Below are 16093 nucleotides of genomic sequence, written 5' to 3' on the forward strand. Positions count from 1 at the left end.
GTCGCAATTAAAGGGGACGGCTCACGCGCTCGCTTTAAAACACGACTCGTCACGCGTGTGCGTCTGAAGCACTTTTCCCTGCAGCCATTCTGAAATGAGCGGACGTCGGGGGCCTTGATTAACGCTATTAATGTCCAAATGGAAAGTTCACTGAGGACACACAAAATACAATAACCAGGAACAAGTTCACAAGTCAGTATATTTTCTTTTGTGGCTTTTCCAGTGTTGCAGCTCAATAACATAAAAAAACAAACCTTGAACTTATCGTGAATTCAAAAATGTATCTTTAAAGTGGATACAGATGCTTTTGAGAAGTTTTTATTTTTATTTTACCAGTCTGAATACATAAAAAATGAGAATTAAGAATAAAAAGCAGTAAAGGCAACAAAACACTTTCTCTCTAAAATGAGTGTTGTGAGACTGAAATGATATTTACTGGTTTACCTGTTTAAAAAAAACATCCACATATTTGACTCAAAACTGGGATTTACTTTATTCAGGTCAATGTTACATGTAGATAAAAAAAACAACAATGGATGGATACGTTCATCTCAACAAAGCATGAATGAATGAATACCCATGAACCAATGAAATGGGCTAGTTGGACCTTGTTGCGACACATTCAGGCCAGCTAGCGTCTGAGCATTCCAACATTTCACTGTGTCACAGTTTCATCTGCGTTGTTTCTGGCCGTGAATCGCATGCTGATGTCCTACAGACGGTTTCTCAGCTCACAGCCGAAATGAAATAACTGGATGGAAACAGCACGGATCACAGAAAACATCAAAGGACTTTAGTCGGGTACTACCGTAGATACTTGAACTACTCATTTTAACCACAAGTTACTAAATGATGAACCCTAAACACACAAAGACCAAAACTGGTCTTTTTTTTCGACCAGATGAAGATATTTAGGTCCTGGCTTCAAATTTTTAGAATAAAAAGTAGGACAAGTTTAAAATGACAAAGAGGACAGTATTTTGATCCAATCCAATGAAGGAGGGGGGGGGGGGTTACATTCATAAAACACTTCAAACTAGAACACAACATTTCAAACAAAAATGCAAAACCAGCTTTTAGCCGGGGGCGGATTACACAAAAATATCATTGTTTAGCTGCCGGCTGTTAAATAAAAGATTTGCTTACAGGAAAAAAAAAAAAAAAAAAAAACGTTCATTGGCTTTGACAAACGGAAAGTAGAAGATTAGAAAATCCTTCTTGAAGGACTCAACCATGAACTCGTAGGCAAGCCAAAAATAATTCCTAGAGTCGGCATCCAGCTGCTACTGAAACCTCCCTCCAAAAGAGGACAACAAAGGAACCAAACAATGAAACATTTAGGTGGATTATCAGGGAGACTTCAATGGCCCGAATTAGCTGCAGAAGGGAAGTTTTCCGACTATCCTTCTCAGACAACCGGAGGGTTAAAGATGGTCCAACGGCCAACATTCGGCTCATAAAAGGCTCGTGAAAACCGAATCAGGATTTATGATCAGAAACACGTAAGCACGGAGCCATTGAAACGCTCATTGTCACCCGAGCATCGGTATAAACACTGCAAACGATTACCTGCTTCTTCATGTGGTTTCTGCTCAGCTGACGTGGTTTTCTGGCCTTTCTGCACCTCATGATTATGTTGTAATAAAGGAGATGCTCTGTGATCACAGTCCTGTAGCTGTTATTCCATTAGAGTTCATTGAAAACGGTGTTCGCATTTGCTTTTTGAACCCTGTGGATTTCTTTAACAGGAACACTTGAGTCGGGGCAGCTGCGTTGGTTTTATAAAAACAATAACAGTATTATTAAGAATGTTTTCTGTAACCACTGAAACAAGAACTCTGTCAAACGAAATGGGGTTGATATGAATTCACGCTGCGAATAAGTTCATGCTAATTCAAACTTCAACTGTATAAACTCATCTACTTGAGTTTTGAAAGATTATAGGTTTAAAAAACCCCGCCGACATCCCCCCCCCCCTCGTACATGCTCCTCAGACTCACTCATCTACCTCAGTTCACAGAAGAGATATTTAAAGGCACATTCTGCAATATCTCCTATTGCATTGTTGACTTAGCGAGGACACACAGTGTCACGGATGCGAAGCACCTGAAGCCGGACTCATCATCAACACCGCAGAGCGTGCGGCAAAGACGTCTGCAGGAAGTGAGGGCGGGGAGCTTTTGAAAATGTGATTTTGAAATGTGGTTTAAAAGTAGAGATTTTTAGCAATGACTAACTTTACAAAGGACTTTTGCCAATTTAAATGTCTGTGAGTGGTTGCAGCTATAAAAAAAAAAAAAAGAAAATCTGCAGGTGGGACATTTATTGCCTGCAGGTGGCGCAAGTGTGATTGAGCGGCAATGTGAGTGGATCAGGGACGAGCTCCGGGAGGTGCTTTGCATCTCAACAAAAAAAAACAAAAAAACAGTGACACCTGCATCATTAATGGCTTCACCCACTTGACGCTCCGCGATGACGATACGTTAGGACGGAAAGTAGGAAATCTCGCTGACTGTGCCTTTAAATGTCTTTCAGGTTGTAAAACGCTCCCACTTTGTTACTTCTTCTCAATCTTCAGTGTTTGTACAAAATCCCAAAGGTCCTTGGCCACCTGAGAAAGAGGAACGGGTGGGTGTGGGGTGGTGGGGTGGTGGGGGTCCAGACAGAGACACAGACATGGAATTATAAACCCTGCAAATGAAGTGGTGTACAGCGGTTGACGTGGTGTTGGGAGCGCCGACTCGAGACGGACGGGGCTGCTGGGGAGCGACGAGGGGTTGGGTGGGGGCAACAGCGCATACCAGAGCGTATGACTCGGCGCTCCAGGTCTGACACATCTCAGACCAGAGCGCTTCCACAGATGTTGCTACACACTGGGAGCAACAAGCCCCGCCCCCCTTCACTCTTTTCCATGTCCGTCCCGGGCCTTTTTACTGGTCCGAATCGCTTTCACCTGCTCTCGTAGCTGTACGGCTTTGAACAATGTTCAAATGGCCCTTTATAACACTTGTGACACGGAGCCAAGAAGCATTTAGCCAGCGGTTAACATCTAAAAGGGTCCCGGGTGATTCATTCCTGCTCCACCACACAAAGCAGGGGCTGTTGTTTTTCTCCCAAAATGACAAGCAGCATTAGAAAAGATTTAAGTCCTGCATTGAAGAAGGAAATGGGGTTGGTCAAAGGCCTTGAATGTGAAAGAGACTGGTACCATCCACATACCACCAGTCCCTTCATTAAGGCTACAACAGACACTCTCTCCAGTAAATCACAGGGAAAGAGTTCGCCGGGGCAGGTGTACTCCCGTTCCATCTCCAAATAGCCCGCTGACACAAAATGCATATAATTCAAAGTGAACACACTCTGGACGGCGTGAACAACGGTGCATTTGTGCAAACAAAGCCCTTGTGGCTTAAAAATGGAAGGCGGCTGGAGACGCGCGCCCCGGCTGCCAACCAAACAGCTGCGTCGCGTTTGCGAGACGAAATGCTCGGGGCGAAGAAAAATCCCAAAATTGCCACGAATTGTCACATTTGATGTCGGAGAGAGCTTCTCGAGGTCGGGACCCTCAAAACCATCAGAGCATCCATCGGCTCACCATCGCTTACCTTTTTGTCCGAGATCCTGAAAGAGCTCCTCACGTAATTCTCAAACTTCTGCTCGGTCTTTGGCAGCGGTTTTCCCTGATGGAAAAGAAAAAAAATGGTCAATCGTCAGCTCAACCACGGCTTTCAAATTACGCGGGGCGATTGGCGGCGAGAAGGACTGCGGCATCACCTCCTTGGCCGCCTTGGACAGCTTGCTCTTAATCTCGCTGGGGGAGAGCGGTTTAGACGGGCCGGCCTGGGCTTTGTCCCTCCCCGGGGCAGGTGTCTGGGGGAGAATACATCAACCAGATAAGAAACACGGAGGGAGACGTCTAATACAGGGAGAGTTACAGGCGCTGTAGATGGAAAGATAACTTCATATTAGGCTCAATCACCCGTCCAGCTGACCAGCGGGCCGGTCTGGGCTACAGCCGTGACCCGTTGGGTCGGGGTTTACGGGCTCGGCGTGGGCAGCCAGCTGGACGAGGATGAAAGCGCCAGAAAAGGACAACAAATTCTGGTCTAATTACACCGTCGTTTTCAAACAAATACATCAGGTAGAAATTATGCTTTTATTGTTTGCAAGCGGGAGAGGGCATGCCCCGACTCCCCGATGAGTAATAGAGATTTGTTTGTCAAAAGCGGTTTTCCCCTTGATGTCAAATCGACCAAAGGAATAAAATGTTAAGAGCTTTTTTTTTATATTGAAAGTTATGCTCAAGTGAACGACTTCCATAAGACAAGATTAAGACTTTTACACTTTTAAGGACGGTCAAGAGTGAAACAACACTTCTCTCCCTTTTATCTTTATGACATTCTTAGTGACCCACAGGTGTGTTCGGACCCCCCCCTCCCCAAGAGGAAGGCCTCTGAATGTGACACAACAACGCCGACACGCACAATGTTACACAAGCAGAGGAGCTTGTCTCTGCACGTGAAGCAGGGGAGGAATCCGGGGAAATTGCAGGGCTTCATTGATAGCCAGAGTTTTACACTGTATTATTTAACGGGAGGCAGTCGGACAGCGTCAGTGAAGGATGAGAGAGTTTCTTAATCTCCCACTTGAACTGGTCGTTTGGATGAAAGTGAACAAATATCAAGAAAGTCTTCTTACTTCAAACAACTTCAGCAGCCACGGGACAAGACTCAAAATCGTTAAAAACAGGTGGAATGTCCTGGGAGGAAATAAATTGTCTGTCCCTCGTTTTGAAAAAAGAAAGACAAAATGCAATCATCTGTCCTTGTCCCCAAGAGAGCAGCCTTTTACGGCACAGATCAAAAGCTATAAAAAGGGGGAGAAAGCCTGACGCACACATACCACACCACAAAAGAGACGGCGCGTATGCCTCTGGCTCCCGGCCAGACGAATGTACTACGCATTTATTATTTATGGGAAGCCCTGTACTTCCAAGGGACAGCTGTGGACCCGAAAAACAGCTGATAAACACACAGCACCGGCTTTTTCATCTGGACCGGACGCTGATTACAGATTACAGCCACGAGACACGGAACTTAATCACAAGCACGCGATCATTTTGATGAGCCGTCTGGTCCTCGATCCGCGGCGCACGCACGGCGGGGCACCTCAGCGCATCGGCTCGGACCAGCGGCGGCACTTTGGATATTTTTTTTTTTGCGCCTTCCGAGTTGGAAGCGAGCGTTTCACCCCCCCCCCCCCCCCCCCCCTCCCCCCCTCCCCCTCGCGGGAATCGTCAATAAACCCCAAACAACACGAGCACCTGCTGCAACACATGCCAATCAGCCGGCGCAACAATGACTCACACCCTTTCGGGATGAGCCCGACGCGAGCGGCGCGCTCGCTTTACGACCGTGACGTGTGCTGCGAGGCGTCGTCTACTCCCAGAGCCATCAATCAGGGGACGCCAGCTGCCAGATGAAGTGACTTCGGATCAGCGAGCCGGTTCTCACGTCCAGCCCGTCGCCGCCGCGAGCTGCGGCGGCACGCTGGGCCCGCGAGAGGTGAGAACCGCGGCGCTGGCAACACATCTGACAATCCGATCTAATGACCAGTCACCTGTGTTTAGGAAAGAAGAAGAAGAAGAAGAAAAAAAGACAAGACATCCACGCCCGCTTCCTCGCTCCTCGGGGGCATCTGGAAGCGCAAAGCTGCACCAGACATCAAACGCTGGTAATGGGGAGCAATTGGGAGAAGGCGTGTCCAGGAAGTGAGGGGTGTGAAGAGGTTGCAGAGAGGGAACAGTTGTTGTGTAGAGCAGATCGGGGAGGAGGAGGAGGGAGAGAGGGGGGAGGGCGGCTCTATAAGGAGGGGGAAGAGGGTTAAACTGGCGGGATGGTTTCTGCTAATCCCCCGGAGCATTTCAAGAGCCACTGTTGTGTTGTGTCCGGACAACGGCCAGCGCAGAATTAGCTGCACTCGCCGACACGCGGCAAGAAGAAAAAAAAAAACTGGGGCCATGGCGGTGGGGTGTGGGGGGGGGGAGTTGTCGCTTCATCGCTCCAGAAACTCAGCAAACCAGAACACGATATAGAAGTCACAGATCTTTCCTTCCAAGGCGTCAGACAGGAAATGCACAAGTTGCGTTTTTTGGCGCGGTCGCCATTCTCGCCTTCGCCGACTTGTGAAATGAGTCAACCTGCACGGCGGCTGGCCGATTTCCCTCGTGTGCACGTGTGCAACGGGAAGCTGTGAGGACATCAAAGGGGGCGGGGGAGGGGGCTGCAACTCAAGACGCCGGGGGTCAGGCCAAAAAGGTCACGGGGTTTAAACCTTGCCCCGGGAAGCCCGCTTGGAGGTCAGGTGTGTTTGCTTAAAGAGAGGCAGAGTTCAAGCTGTGGGTTTTCAGAGGCGGCCGCCCGAGACATTCCATCCGAGAAATTAACTATCAGGTTGAGCTAATTGCAATGTGCGTTTATCACATTCCTCGACTGGGGGGGGGGGTGTCTTCTTTTCTTTTCTTTTCCAGGTATGTTTTAATTGTAAAAGCCAATAAATGCAGATGCGGAAGAGACACCTTTTGTGTCGCCAGTCTCCAGTTCGAACCGCTTTGACAAAAGGAAAGCTTTTTTTCGAAGCATCGTGTGACGCACTCAGCTTGAGGGCCTCGTCGGGGTTTTCACCCCAGACACACCGTTACAGGTAGGAGGTCAGATCGCAGAGGCCACATTTAAAAATGTGTCTCTCCACCATTTCATTTGGTGAAGATTTTCCTGCTCGTGTTTACGTTAGCTCACACTGCCTCCTCCCAGCAAAGCGGCTCCTCGGTTATCCAGTATGTGCATTGCTCTTCATGGACACCATTACCACTACGTTGCACGGAGAGACTTTATGTGACACGACCGCATGAATAATGAATCAGTCGGATAACAAAGCCATGACACATGAAACAACTCTTCTAGGTGTGAAGTCTGTCCATCAACTGATGGGATTTTCTCTACCTTCATCTGGGGTTTGACTGATGATCCTGAAGGTTTTCCCGCGGGGCCGTTTTGTTTCACCGGAGTCTTGTTGGGCTTCTCTGAGCTCTGAGAAAACCAAGAACACAAATTCATGAAGAAGACGTCTCCAATATGACAGGAAGCATGTGAATAAATGTGTGTGTGTGTGTGTGTGTGTGTGGGGAATAATAAGGAAACAAGCAACCTTTTTAAAGCTTTCAGACTGTCCCTTCTGCTGAATAATAAAAAATGACATTTTAAGCTGAGGAAATAAATGCAAATGTGGGATGGGCCCAGGCGGGGGTCCCACTGAAGATAAAAGAAGCTGACAATTGACCCATCGCGAAAGAAAGTGCTGTGACTAACTATGAAGAATGAACCGTTTTCTTATTTGACGGCAACTGAATGAAGTTTGTTAACGTTGTTTGAAATATTCACGTTAAAACAACTTTTGGGGCTTTTAGTATTTGTCATGTTGTCATAAAACCTCATTAAAGCTGAAATTGCTGCGCTTCTTTTATAGCTGAAACATTTTACAACAAACAAACTACATTAGTGGAGTTTGCACTTGTCGTTCTTCTTCAGTCTTTTGCCGTCAGGTATTTTCACTCATCCCTGTAAAGTCATAGTTTACAGGGATGAGATACAACTGTATCTATGACAAAAAGGTCGGCACGGTCCGCACTGTCCGTTAGCTCATACATGAGCTCGCAAATTTGGAATTTAGCGCCTTGAGAAATGATGGTTTATCTCAGCAAGTATCTCGTTAACAAGGCCTGTGTGATACACACATAACTGGAACCAAATCAGACAGGTAATGATACTGCAATCCTCTCCACGTGGCTGAGATGACATCACTGGGTAATTTGTCCGTGGTCATTGTTCTGCACTCTGGAGGCCTTCCTGTCAGGTTACCGTTGCTCTCAGTCACCTGTGTAATTACCTCGTAATAGCCGAGGCAGGTACCTGCATTTCCTGAGCACCAACCCTCTCCTCGGAACGGGCTGGAAGTGTAATTGCCTGTGTTGACATAACTGCTACAAGGCAATTACACATGTTATTTCCTACAGCCGTGGCTGGTAGCAGAAGAGGCTGTAAGGAGCCTCCAGTCGGGTTGCCAGATTTAATTTAGCAAATTATAAATGTAGGGATATAAATATACAAAGCACACAAACACATGAAGTAGAGAACTGTTATTCAAATCCTTCATAGATGCTACTCGGGGTATGAGGTTGGTATTCTCAAGTCAGATTGTGTTGGGTCTCTCGGTCTACATCTCAATACATGCTCCCAAAATCCCTTTGATTCTACCAAAAAGTGAAAGACTTTGTGGGCGTTTCTGACGAATGAGGAACTAATTCTTTAGGCTGCTCCTGCGGCGTTTGGTAGTAAATTTAGGAAGTGGAAAGATTTTACCACAAAGGTGAGACGGCGGTCTGTGTCGCACTGAGGACGCGCTTTCACACATTGAAACAATTATACAAAAAAAAATGTTTCAGTGACTCACACACCCACTGTGTCTTTGTCTTAACATCAACACGGCCTGCTCTGCTTTTCAGAACGGTGATCTTCATCATCTCAATGGACCCAAATGTCGTTGCCACGGCAATGCGGTCAAATAGCAATTGAAATATTTTAATACAAGGCAAAGACAAGCTGAACAACCGGTTTCCCTCTTCACAAAAAGCAGAAAAAAACCAACATTGTGTGAAAAGAAATAAACAGAAGCAAACTTTCAGATGAACGAAATGTGTTTGGATCAGATATTTCTGATCAAAGAACAAGTGCACTATAGATTAAGAACCCGTTGAAGCATTTGTCTCTTAACAACCCCACGGACACGCAAAACAAACCCGACTTGCTGACTTGGCATTCCGAGCATAAAAGCCGCTCCTACTTTGTTAAGTTCAGTTCTTTGGTAACTAAAGAAGGGAAAACCACGGCGCTGAGGAGGGGACGGCTGAAGGAAAGGGCTTAAGGTCATGGGGGAGGAGGAAGGGGCGGGGGAGGGACGAGGAGACGGGAGGTTTTGGACGTGAAGACAACAGAATAAATCAACAGGTGACAGAAAATGCTCAGCTGTCATCTGACCCCGAGGCCGGGATGGGCGCTCACGTCGCAGGTATGCGCATCTGCCCCGCTTTGATCTTCCGCCTGGCACACTGAGCGCTTGGATGGCGTGTTTTTAAAAACAAAACCAAAAAGAAGAAGAAAAAAAACAAAAAGGCAAAGAAATCACAAACAGACAGCGACGTAAAATGAAAAAAGGGGGGCAGATAGACACATGCGTCCAGACACTTGCAAACAATTGTGGTAACACGCAAAAAAAAACAAGTGCTCAAAGGGAAAAGGCCAGGTGCAACGCCACAACGGCACGAGAGACGATAAAAAGGAGCGATCGTATTAACAGTGGGATGACAGAGGGACAAAGATATGCGGCGGTACACAAAAATGTGGTAAGAGGTTTCCCATCACTGAGGTGTGTGTGTGTGTGTGTCTATTGTAAATATATCCGGTTATGTTTTTCAAAGCATGTGCATTTTCCTATGCTTGTGTGCGTACACACATACAGTAGGTGTACATTGTGTGAATAGACACACTACGTCCGTGTGTGTGTGTGTGTGTGTGTTGGTGAGAATTCAAGCAGATTACAGAGGAGAAATCCGATCATTACGCCACACACACCCTGTGTTTTACTCGGGGAAAACAGGTGGGTACATGAGCGAACAGGATGGAAAAAACGCTCCGTGCAACAAAAAAAAAAAAAAAAAAGGTGTCCGGTCAGTGAGTGCAGCGATGGGACGGGCCTGCTGAAGGAAATGCTACTATAGGACACGGCGGGTGGGAGTCTACGCGATGCGCTGCAGGCAGAACGCAGACAAATGCCCCTTTCCAAGAAGACGTAGCCGAGGGGGAAAGCCCTCGGCTACTGTGACACCTGGTGGACGACCGGGGGGCCGGAGAACATCCGAGCTCCTTTCATCCGGCGTGAGACGTTTAGTTTGAACCGCCACGTCTCGAAGCACAAGTATTTATTGCACTCCAATAGAATTTAACTTTATCCAAACGCAATCTAAAACAACCAATGTTATTTAGACCTCATTAGCCATTAGAGAAGCTGCATCGGTTCACACTAATTCTATATGGAGAGGCCCTGAAAAAACATGTGAACCTCGTCCTCCTAAACCCTTTACCGAAGCGCGGACGGAAATGAATCCTCGGTGCGACCGTTCGCTCCCACTCGAGTTCAAATAACGTTTTCCGCTGCCCAGGAGAGGAAAACCGAGCAGCAACGAACAGAAGCTCCAGACGGACGTCCCCGAAGCAAAAAGTCGTGCAGATTAATGATCGGTGGAGTGATTGATTATCGGTGACGTTTGCTTCTGAGATGCAAACTTATTTTTGCTGTTTTGTGACATCAAACATTTTACGCGCTTCCATGCGACCACATCGGTACTCATTGAATTAACTCTTGTGTCCTAATGTTTGAAAAAGAGTCAAGCTCACTTTTTTTTGTTCTTTTCCGGCATTCTTCTGAGGCTTCACATCATTTTCATCGCTGTCGTCATCTTCATCATCACTAAGAAAAAAGAAAGGACAAACAAATATTACTTAAACTTACTTATTTGTGCGTAGAACTTTAAATTCTCTCTTTTTTGGGGGGGTTTGCGCCACGACAGGAAGAAAATGATCCTTAAAAGACATACTCGTCCTCATCCTCGTCACTGTCGTCTTCATCATCGTCAGAGTCCATCTTTAGTTTTTTCTACAAGAAAAAGGAATCAGAATCTCACTCCAGGTGAATCTCCTCCTTCGGGAAGATCTGCCTTCAGTTCTGAAGCAACTAAATGAAAGCACCGAGGTAGCTACCAACGGGGGCTTCTTCCCCGAAACGAGGCCCGCGGGCCGCTTCACCGGGGAGCTGTTGTTCTCCTCCTCTTCATCCTCAGAATCCTTCACGCCTACAAAGCAAACACTGGCTACTAGTGATCAAAGTTCAGGTTCACCTGTAGAGCTTTGAACGGACACAAACATTATTGGAAACAGAGAATGGTATTGAGTATAGTCTGAAAGTGATGAGTTTTACAGTAAAAAAAATAAATAAATAAAAAAGAGTAGAAATGCTTTTTCTATTTGAAAAATGGCAAAGTTCATTTGTTTTACTCAACTGTAAAGAAGCAAATCAAGTCCACCCCAAAATAGACACCTTATGTTTTGCGGGTTTATAAAATAAAGCCAACTTCACCCCCGAGCTACGTGGAGCTAAACGGCTGCTTCCGGCTGACTTAGTGTGAAGCAGGAGAGTACTTCTTTTAAATGAAGTGAACCAGCACCCCAAATACTCACTAATGAAATGCTGCCCGCTGATGTGGACCGGGCCGGAGCCGGACTGGAGACGGAAGGTAACTGGAGGCGTGATCTCAAATCCACCTAAACTCATCTGGACAAGAAAAAGAAGAATCACACCGCAGCAAAAATAATCATTGTTAATACACCATTTGTATCCTATTTCAGGGTGAAGAAAGAAGAGGAAGATTCCTGTTTTCTATAAAAAACTGCTATAATAAGATAAAGGTATTGCTTAATAGATGTGTATTTTCTTTAATACTTCACGTGTTCACTCACGGAGGGCAGGACGGACGGCTTCAGGACGACCAGCGGCACTTTGGTAGATTTCCCATCATACGTGAGCCCTTCGATTTCCACCATGTGGAACTTGTCCTCGGCCTCGGCTCCCAAACACACCTGGAAGAGCAGCAGGCGACCCTTTGACCCTTTTACTGAACTGATGGAGACTATTTGATGTTTATGCAAATAAATAATGTTTTATCGGTAAGTAATTGGTAAGTTATTGCGGTAAATATTTTCATTATGAAATGATAAACTAGCTGTGTGAAATCATGAAAACAACAGCAATTACACTTGCCCCATCAAAACAAAGACACATTAACTGTGTCCAAACATTCAAGAGCGAGGGACACCAAACGTGTGTGAACAACGTGTATTCTCTGCGATGTCTGAAACTAGTACGCGCGACAAAAAGCGTCTTCCTCACTGCTTTGAGTGACAGCTGCTGCTCCGCATCATCGTCGTCCGGGTCGACTCTGAACTCCCGTTTGTCCGATTTGAGGGTGCAACCTGGAGAAAACGACAACCTGGCGTTGGCACCTCTCTTGAATAGCGCACACACAAAATGCATTGAACAGTGTGTCTGGTTTTTTAGTGCGTTAGCTGTGGCCGCGGGCTCTGCGCGCTTCGCTCGGCTAGCTAACAAAGGGGCTCGATTGGCGCGCGGGCAGGGAGGGTGAGCAGGTTAGCAGCTATTTAGCTTGACTTCATCTAGCTAAAAAAAAAAAGAAGATAAATGGCTATTTGTGCGTGATAACATGGCAGTTAAACAAATTGTGTAGCGGATGGTTTTCTTTTAAAGGTATTTCATTATAAGAGAGCTCACCAAACAAATACATTTGAGGTCTGCTCAAATCTGAGATATCGTCCTCCATCTTTGTTGTGGGTGGTTACACTTCCGTGAACTGGCTTGATGGAAATGTCAACAAGCCAATGAGGAAACAGAACGTCACCGCGGTTTCTGGAGTGCGCGGCCAATAGAATTAAAGGCTAGGCGGGACTTTTGAAATGATGCGTTCTCATGGTAGAACACTAGATAGAGCTCTAGTAATAGAGATTGAGTAAATTACCCTAAAAACAAATTATAACCATCATAATCAGGGAGGTTTGAGGCCATTCATTTCCTTTCACCAGAGGCTATTACAATATTATTAATGCGTGTAATATAATATAATATCATGACAGTAGGCAGCTGAGGAGGTAAATAACGTCCAAATGTTGTTGTTTTCATATCAATAGGCTATAAAATTAGATAGAAGTAGATGCATTTGTACTTTGCATGACCCCCAATTTACTACCCGCAGGGTCCTTTTTACAGTAGTTTGTATTTTTCCTAATTTGCAATGTGGCTTCCTCAAATAATCTTTACAACTTCATATCACTTAATGCACTGTTTGGGTGAAATAAAAGAGGCCTTTGGTCAGTAATATTAAAAGGGCAGCCCAGGGGGCAGTTGCAGCTTTAAATGAGTCTTCTGTGGTTGTTAAAAATGTTGATAATAAAATGGCGAGCAATTGCAGTCTCAGATATTACGGAGAAGATAAATTAATCAGGTTTGGAACTCACCAAACACATATTTTCGAGGAAGGGCTCGTTTTCAAGGAAAACACTCAAGTTTCACGTTTCTTTTGTAATTTTTGTATTTTGGGATTATATTCTCATTAAATTTGCACAATATGAATCAGATCATTAAATATGGCCTTTGAACCACAGTGTGCTAGACACTTTTTAACCTCCCAGTTCAGGGGTGACAGATTATTTTTATTTCCTTGGAAGGTGAGCAGCCTTTCACCTTGACTCATCTGGCACACTTGGCTTGGATTCAGTTCTGTTGCATGACAAAACATCAGGGAACGCACTCCCGTGGCCTCCAGAACATCCGAAATGGGGCAACAGCAGCTGTGTTGCTTAATTGTGAAAGCGGTGTGACCCTAATTAGCGCCTCGGAGTGAGTCAGCATGGCCGGCCGGCGTCGAGCAGGTGCTGAGACGACGCTGCGCAGTGCCAGTACAGTGTGCACCCACGAGGAATGACTTGTCTTCATGCATGCCTGCAAGCTCCAAAGGGTTTAAAGAGCAACAGGCTGCCAGGACACGTCCGCAGATCCCCTCTCATATCACGCTCACGTGAACACATTTTTTTCGTGCAGATTCCTGGAGGTTTTGATTCCCATTTGTGCCCATTTAAAGATTTAAAGACACCTGAGAAGGAGCGTACTTAACAGTGCAGTAAAACGTTCCCTTTCATTACTTCAATAATATATGTATGTACAAGTATGATGTTTCTGTAATCAAATCATTGCTGTATTATCATGTTTTTACTGCTAGATGTTCATGGTTGTGCAAATGATTTAATATGGGCCATTTTAATCGACAGCACTGCTTCATATTCCAGATCGCCACATGTTTGTGGGCGTCACTGCCACGTCTGATCCAGAAGAACACCCTGGATCTTTCTACTGATTCAACATGATTTTAAAATAGTTTGTTTTGATTGTCTCTCAACACATTGAGGACGAGGACATACTTGGTTTTCAATCGACAGGAAGGGTTTTAAAAACGGCACACTAAAAAATAAGCTGTCGGACAAAGTGGAGTAAAAAACCTTCATTTCCCTCTGAGGTGTAAAAGTGTGAAGCTGCTTTAAAGGGAAAAGCACAGTGCAATGATCTTTAATGTGTACTTAGGTGTACAGTACAAGTATTACTCATGTGTTATACATGAAGGGGTTGAAGAAAGTTGAATAATCGTTAAATAAATCAAACTAATCTTTATTTCCACATTACTACTCTTCTCCTTTGTATGAAGTAACAATTGTGTGTACCTGAAAACACTCGTTTATGTTGTGGGACTAAAATATTAGTGCTACTTGATTCCAAGTACGCGTGAGCTTTTGTATGAACAACGTCTGATGAAGGTTTCAGCTGGTTATGTTCACCTTTCGTTGTTGTCCTATTTGTGTTGTGCAGGACGTGACACGCAACTGCACACCTTGTTTTCCCACTATTAGTACCGAATAAACTGCATAATCTCACAAAGTGACCATTTAATACTAAATATGCAACGTGATCTCCAAAACCTGTTCGTAAAAATGTGTACGAAAATCTTGAACATATAAATTGGTAACAACACGTAGGAACTGGCGGTGGTTAACCACGCCCCCTGAGCGAACAACATGGCGGACCATGTCGGATTCTTGAGTGAACGTCTCTCCGCCATGTTGGATTTTTTGAGGGGGTTAGGGTTAGTATTCTGTTCTTACAAGTTAACATTGATTTCTCGTTAAAAATGCAATCATAACACGTTTATTTTACACCGTTAGACTTCACAAAGTGTGTTTACGGGGCGCAGGTCCCCGTTCACTTTGAACAGGGTGACGTCATCAGTTGCCAGTCCGTATTTATTTCGTATGTATCACTACGAATTTGTATCTTCAAGATTTTCGTATACATTTTTACGAACAGGTTTTGGAGATCAGGCTGAAATATGAGATTCCCCGGAGGCTTTTTGAAGACCTAAATGTCGACTGCGTTTCACAAGAGCGGAAAGAAGCGATGGCAGCGTGACGCAGCGTGGCGCAGCGTGACGCAGCGTGACGCAGCGAGCGTTGGTGAACAGCTTTTGCTGTCGGCCCTGTGCTAAAGAGAGTCCTCGATAGGAAGTCTGATAGACCCCCGAGCCGCTCTTGTTCATCTTGTGTGGTGACATTTTATTGGATAAGGACGGGGCCCTTTGGCGGCGGGAGAGACGGGGGCGGAGAGGGGGCGAGGGAATGAAAAGCCGTGACAAGAAAAGAGGAAAAACAAAACAAAAACCAAGCTTTAAGCACCTGTAGTGAGACACAATGCACGGTTTTGAAAAACCGTGCATGGGAGGAATTTTTGGGAGGAAATGGGAGGAATTTTTCTAAAACGGCCCGAGTCACGTCAAGTCAAGGCGCCCGAGACGGAGAGAAGAAAGCAGGAGTGAGCGGAGGAAATGGGGGTCGAAGAGGCGTCGCCTGGAGAACTGCCCGCCATTGACAGGATCCCAACCGGGCGAGACGCCCCGAAAACACTGACTGAACACAGGAGCTGTGTTCCAGAGGCGGCAGCGCGGTCGTCGGGGGGACCTGATCACCAACCCCTGGAGTTTGTAAACCAGAGCCTGTGGCCGAGGTCGAGGCGACATCACGCTCACGGTGCAGCGACTGGATGTCGAGGAGAAGAGCTCGGCCCGCCGCCAGGCCCCGTGTGCTGCGCCGCCCATTCACGGGCCAATGACCGTGGGTGACGCGTCTCGCTCTGTTCTTAGATAAGTTGCTTTTGTTATGACGGCCGGACGCTGTGATAAACGGAATGTTTACGGCTGTCTGGTGTCTACGTGGACAACAATGGCAGCCAGAACCCCGAAATGGTGGGGAAACTTTGTTCTATTCCACAAGAGAGTCATTTTGGACTGTATAATACTGTGTGTGTCCACTTA

The 16093-nt window shown here is 45.9% G+C and overlaps 1 protein-coding gene across 2 annotated transcripts; it reads right to left on the minus strand.

Moving 5' to 3' along the window:
* Window positions 1-468: 468 nt before the first annotated feature.
* npm1b (nucleophosmin 1b) lies at window positions 469-12591 on the minus strand. 2 transcript variants are annotated; one of them, XM_040174251.2, is made up of 11 exons: window positions 12457-12591; window positions 12058-12140; window positions 11628-11747; window positions 11349-11442; window positions 10872-10963; window positions 10709-10767; window positions 10509-10581; window positions 7002-7088; window positions 3775-3870; window positions 3606-3680; window positions 469-2611 (listed from the first exon to the last, which is right to left on the minus strand). In XM_040174251.2, exons 1-11 carry the CDS (start codon window positions 12503-12505, stop codon window positions 2558-2560), a joined length of 882 nt encoding a protein of 293 aa, XP_040030185.2. In that variant the 5' UTR covers window positions 12506-12591; the 3' UTR covers window positions 469-2557. The 2 variants fall into 2 exon arrangements, with proteins under 2 accessions (XP_040030185.2, XP_040030184.2); XM_040174250.2 differs by having other exon boundaries at window positions 10860-10963.
* Window positions 12592-16093: the final 3502 nt, after the last annotated feature.

This window comes from Gasterosteus aculeatus, chromosome 4 (genome assembly GCF_964276395.1).
Source record: "Gasterosteus aculeatus chromosome 4, fGasAcu3.hap1.1, whole genome shotgun sequence".
NCBI classification, from domain to species: domain Eukaryota; kingdom Metazoa; phylum Chordata; class Actinopteri; order Perciformes; family Gasterosteidae; genus Gasterosteus; species Gasterosteus aculeatus.

Coding starts and splice junctions, on each gene's coding strand:
- npm1b (XM_040174250.2), bottom strand. CDS start 12,505: ATGGAGGACGATATCTCAGATTTGAGCAGACCTCAAATGTATTTGTTT. Junction 10,768..10,859: donor CCCCGTTGGTAGCTACCTCG/GTGCTTTCATTT, acceptor TTTTTCTTGTAG/AAAAAACTAAAGATGGACTC. Junction 10,582..10,708: donor AGTGACGAGGATGAGGACGA/GTATGTCTTTTA, acceptor CTTTTTTCTTAG/TGATGATGAAGATGACGACA.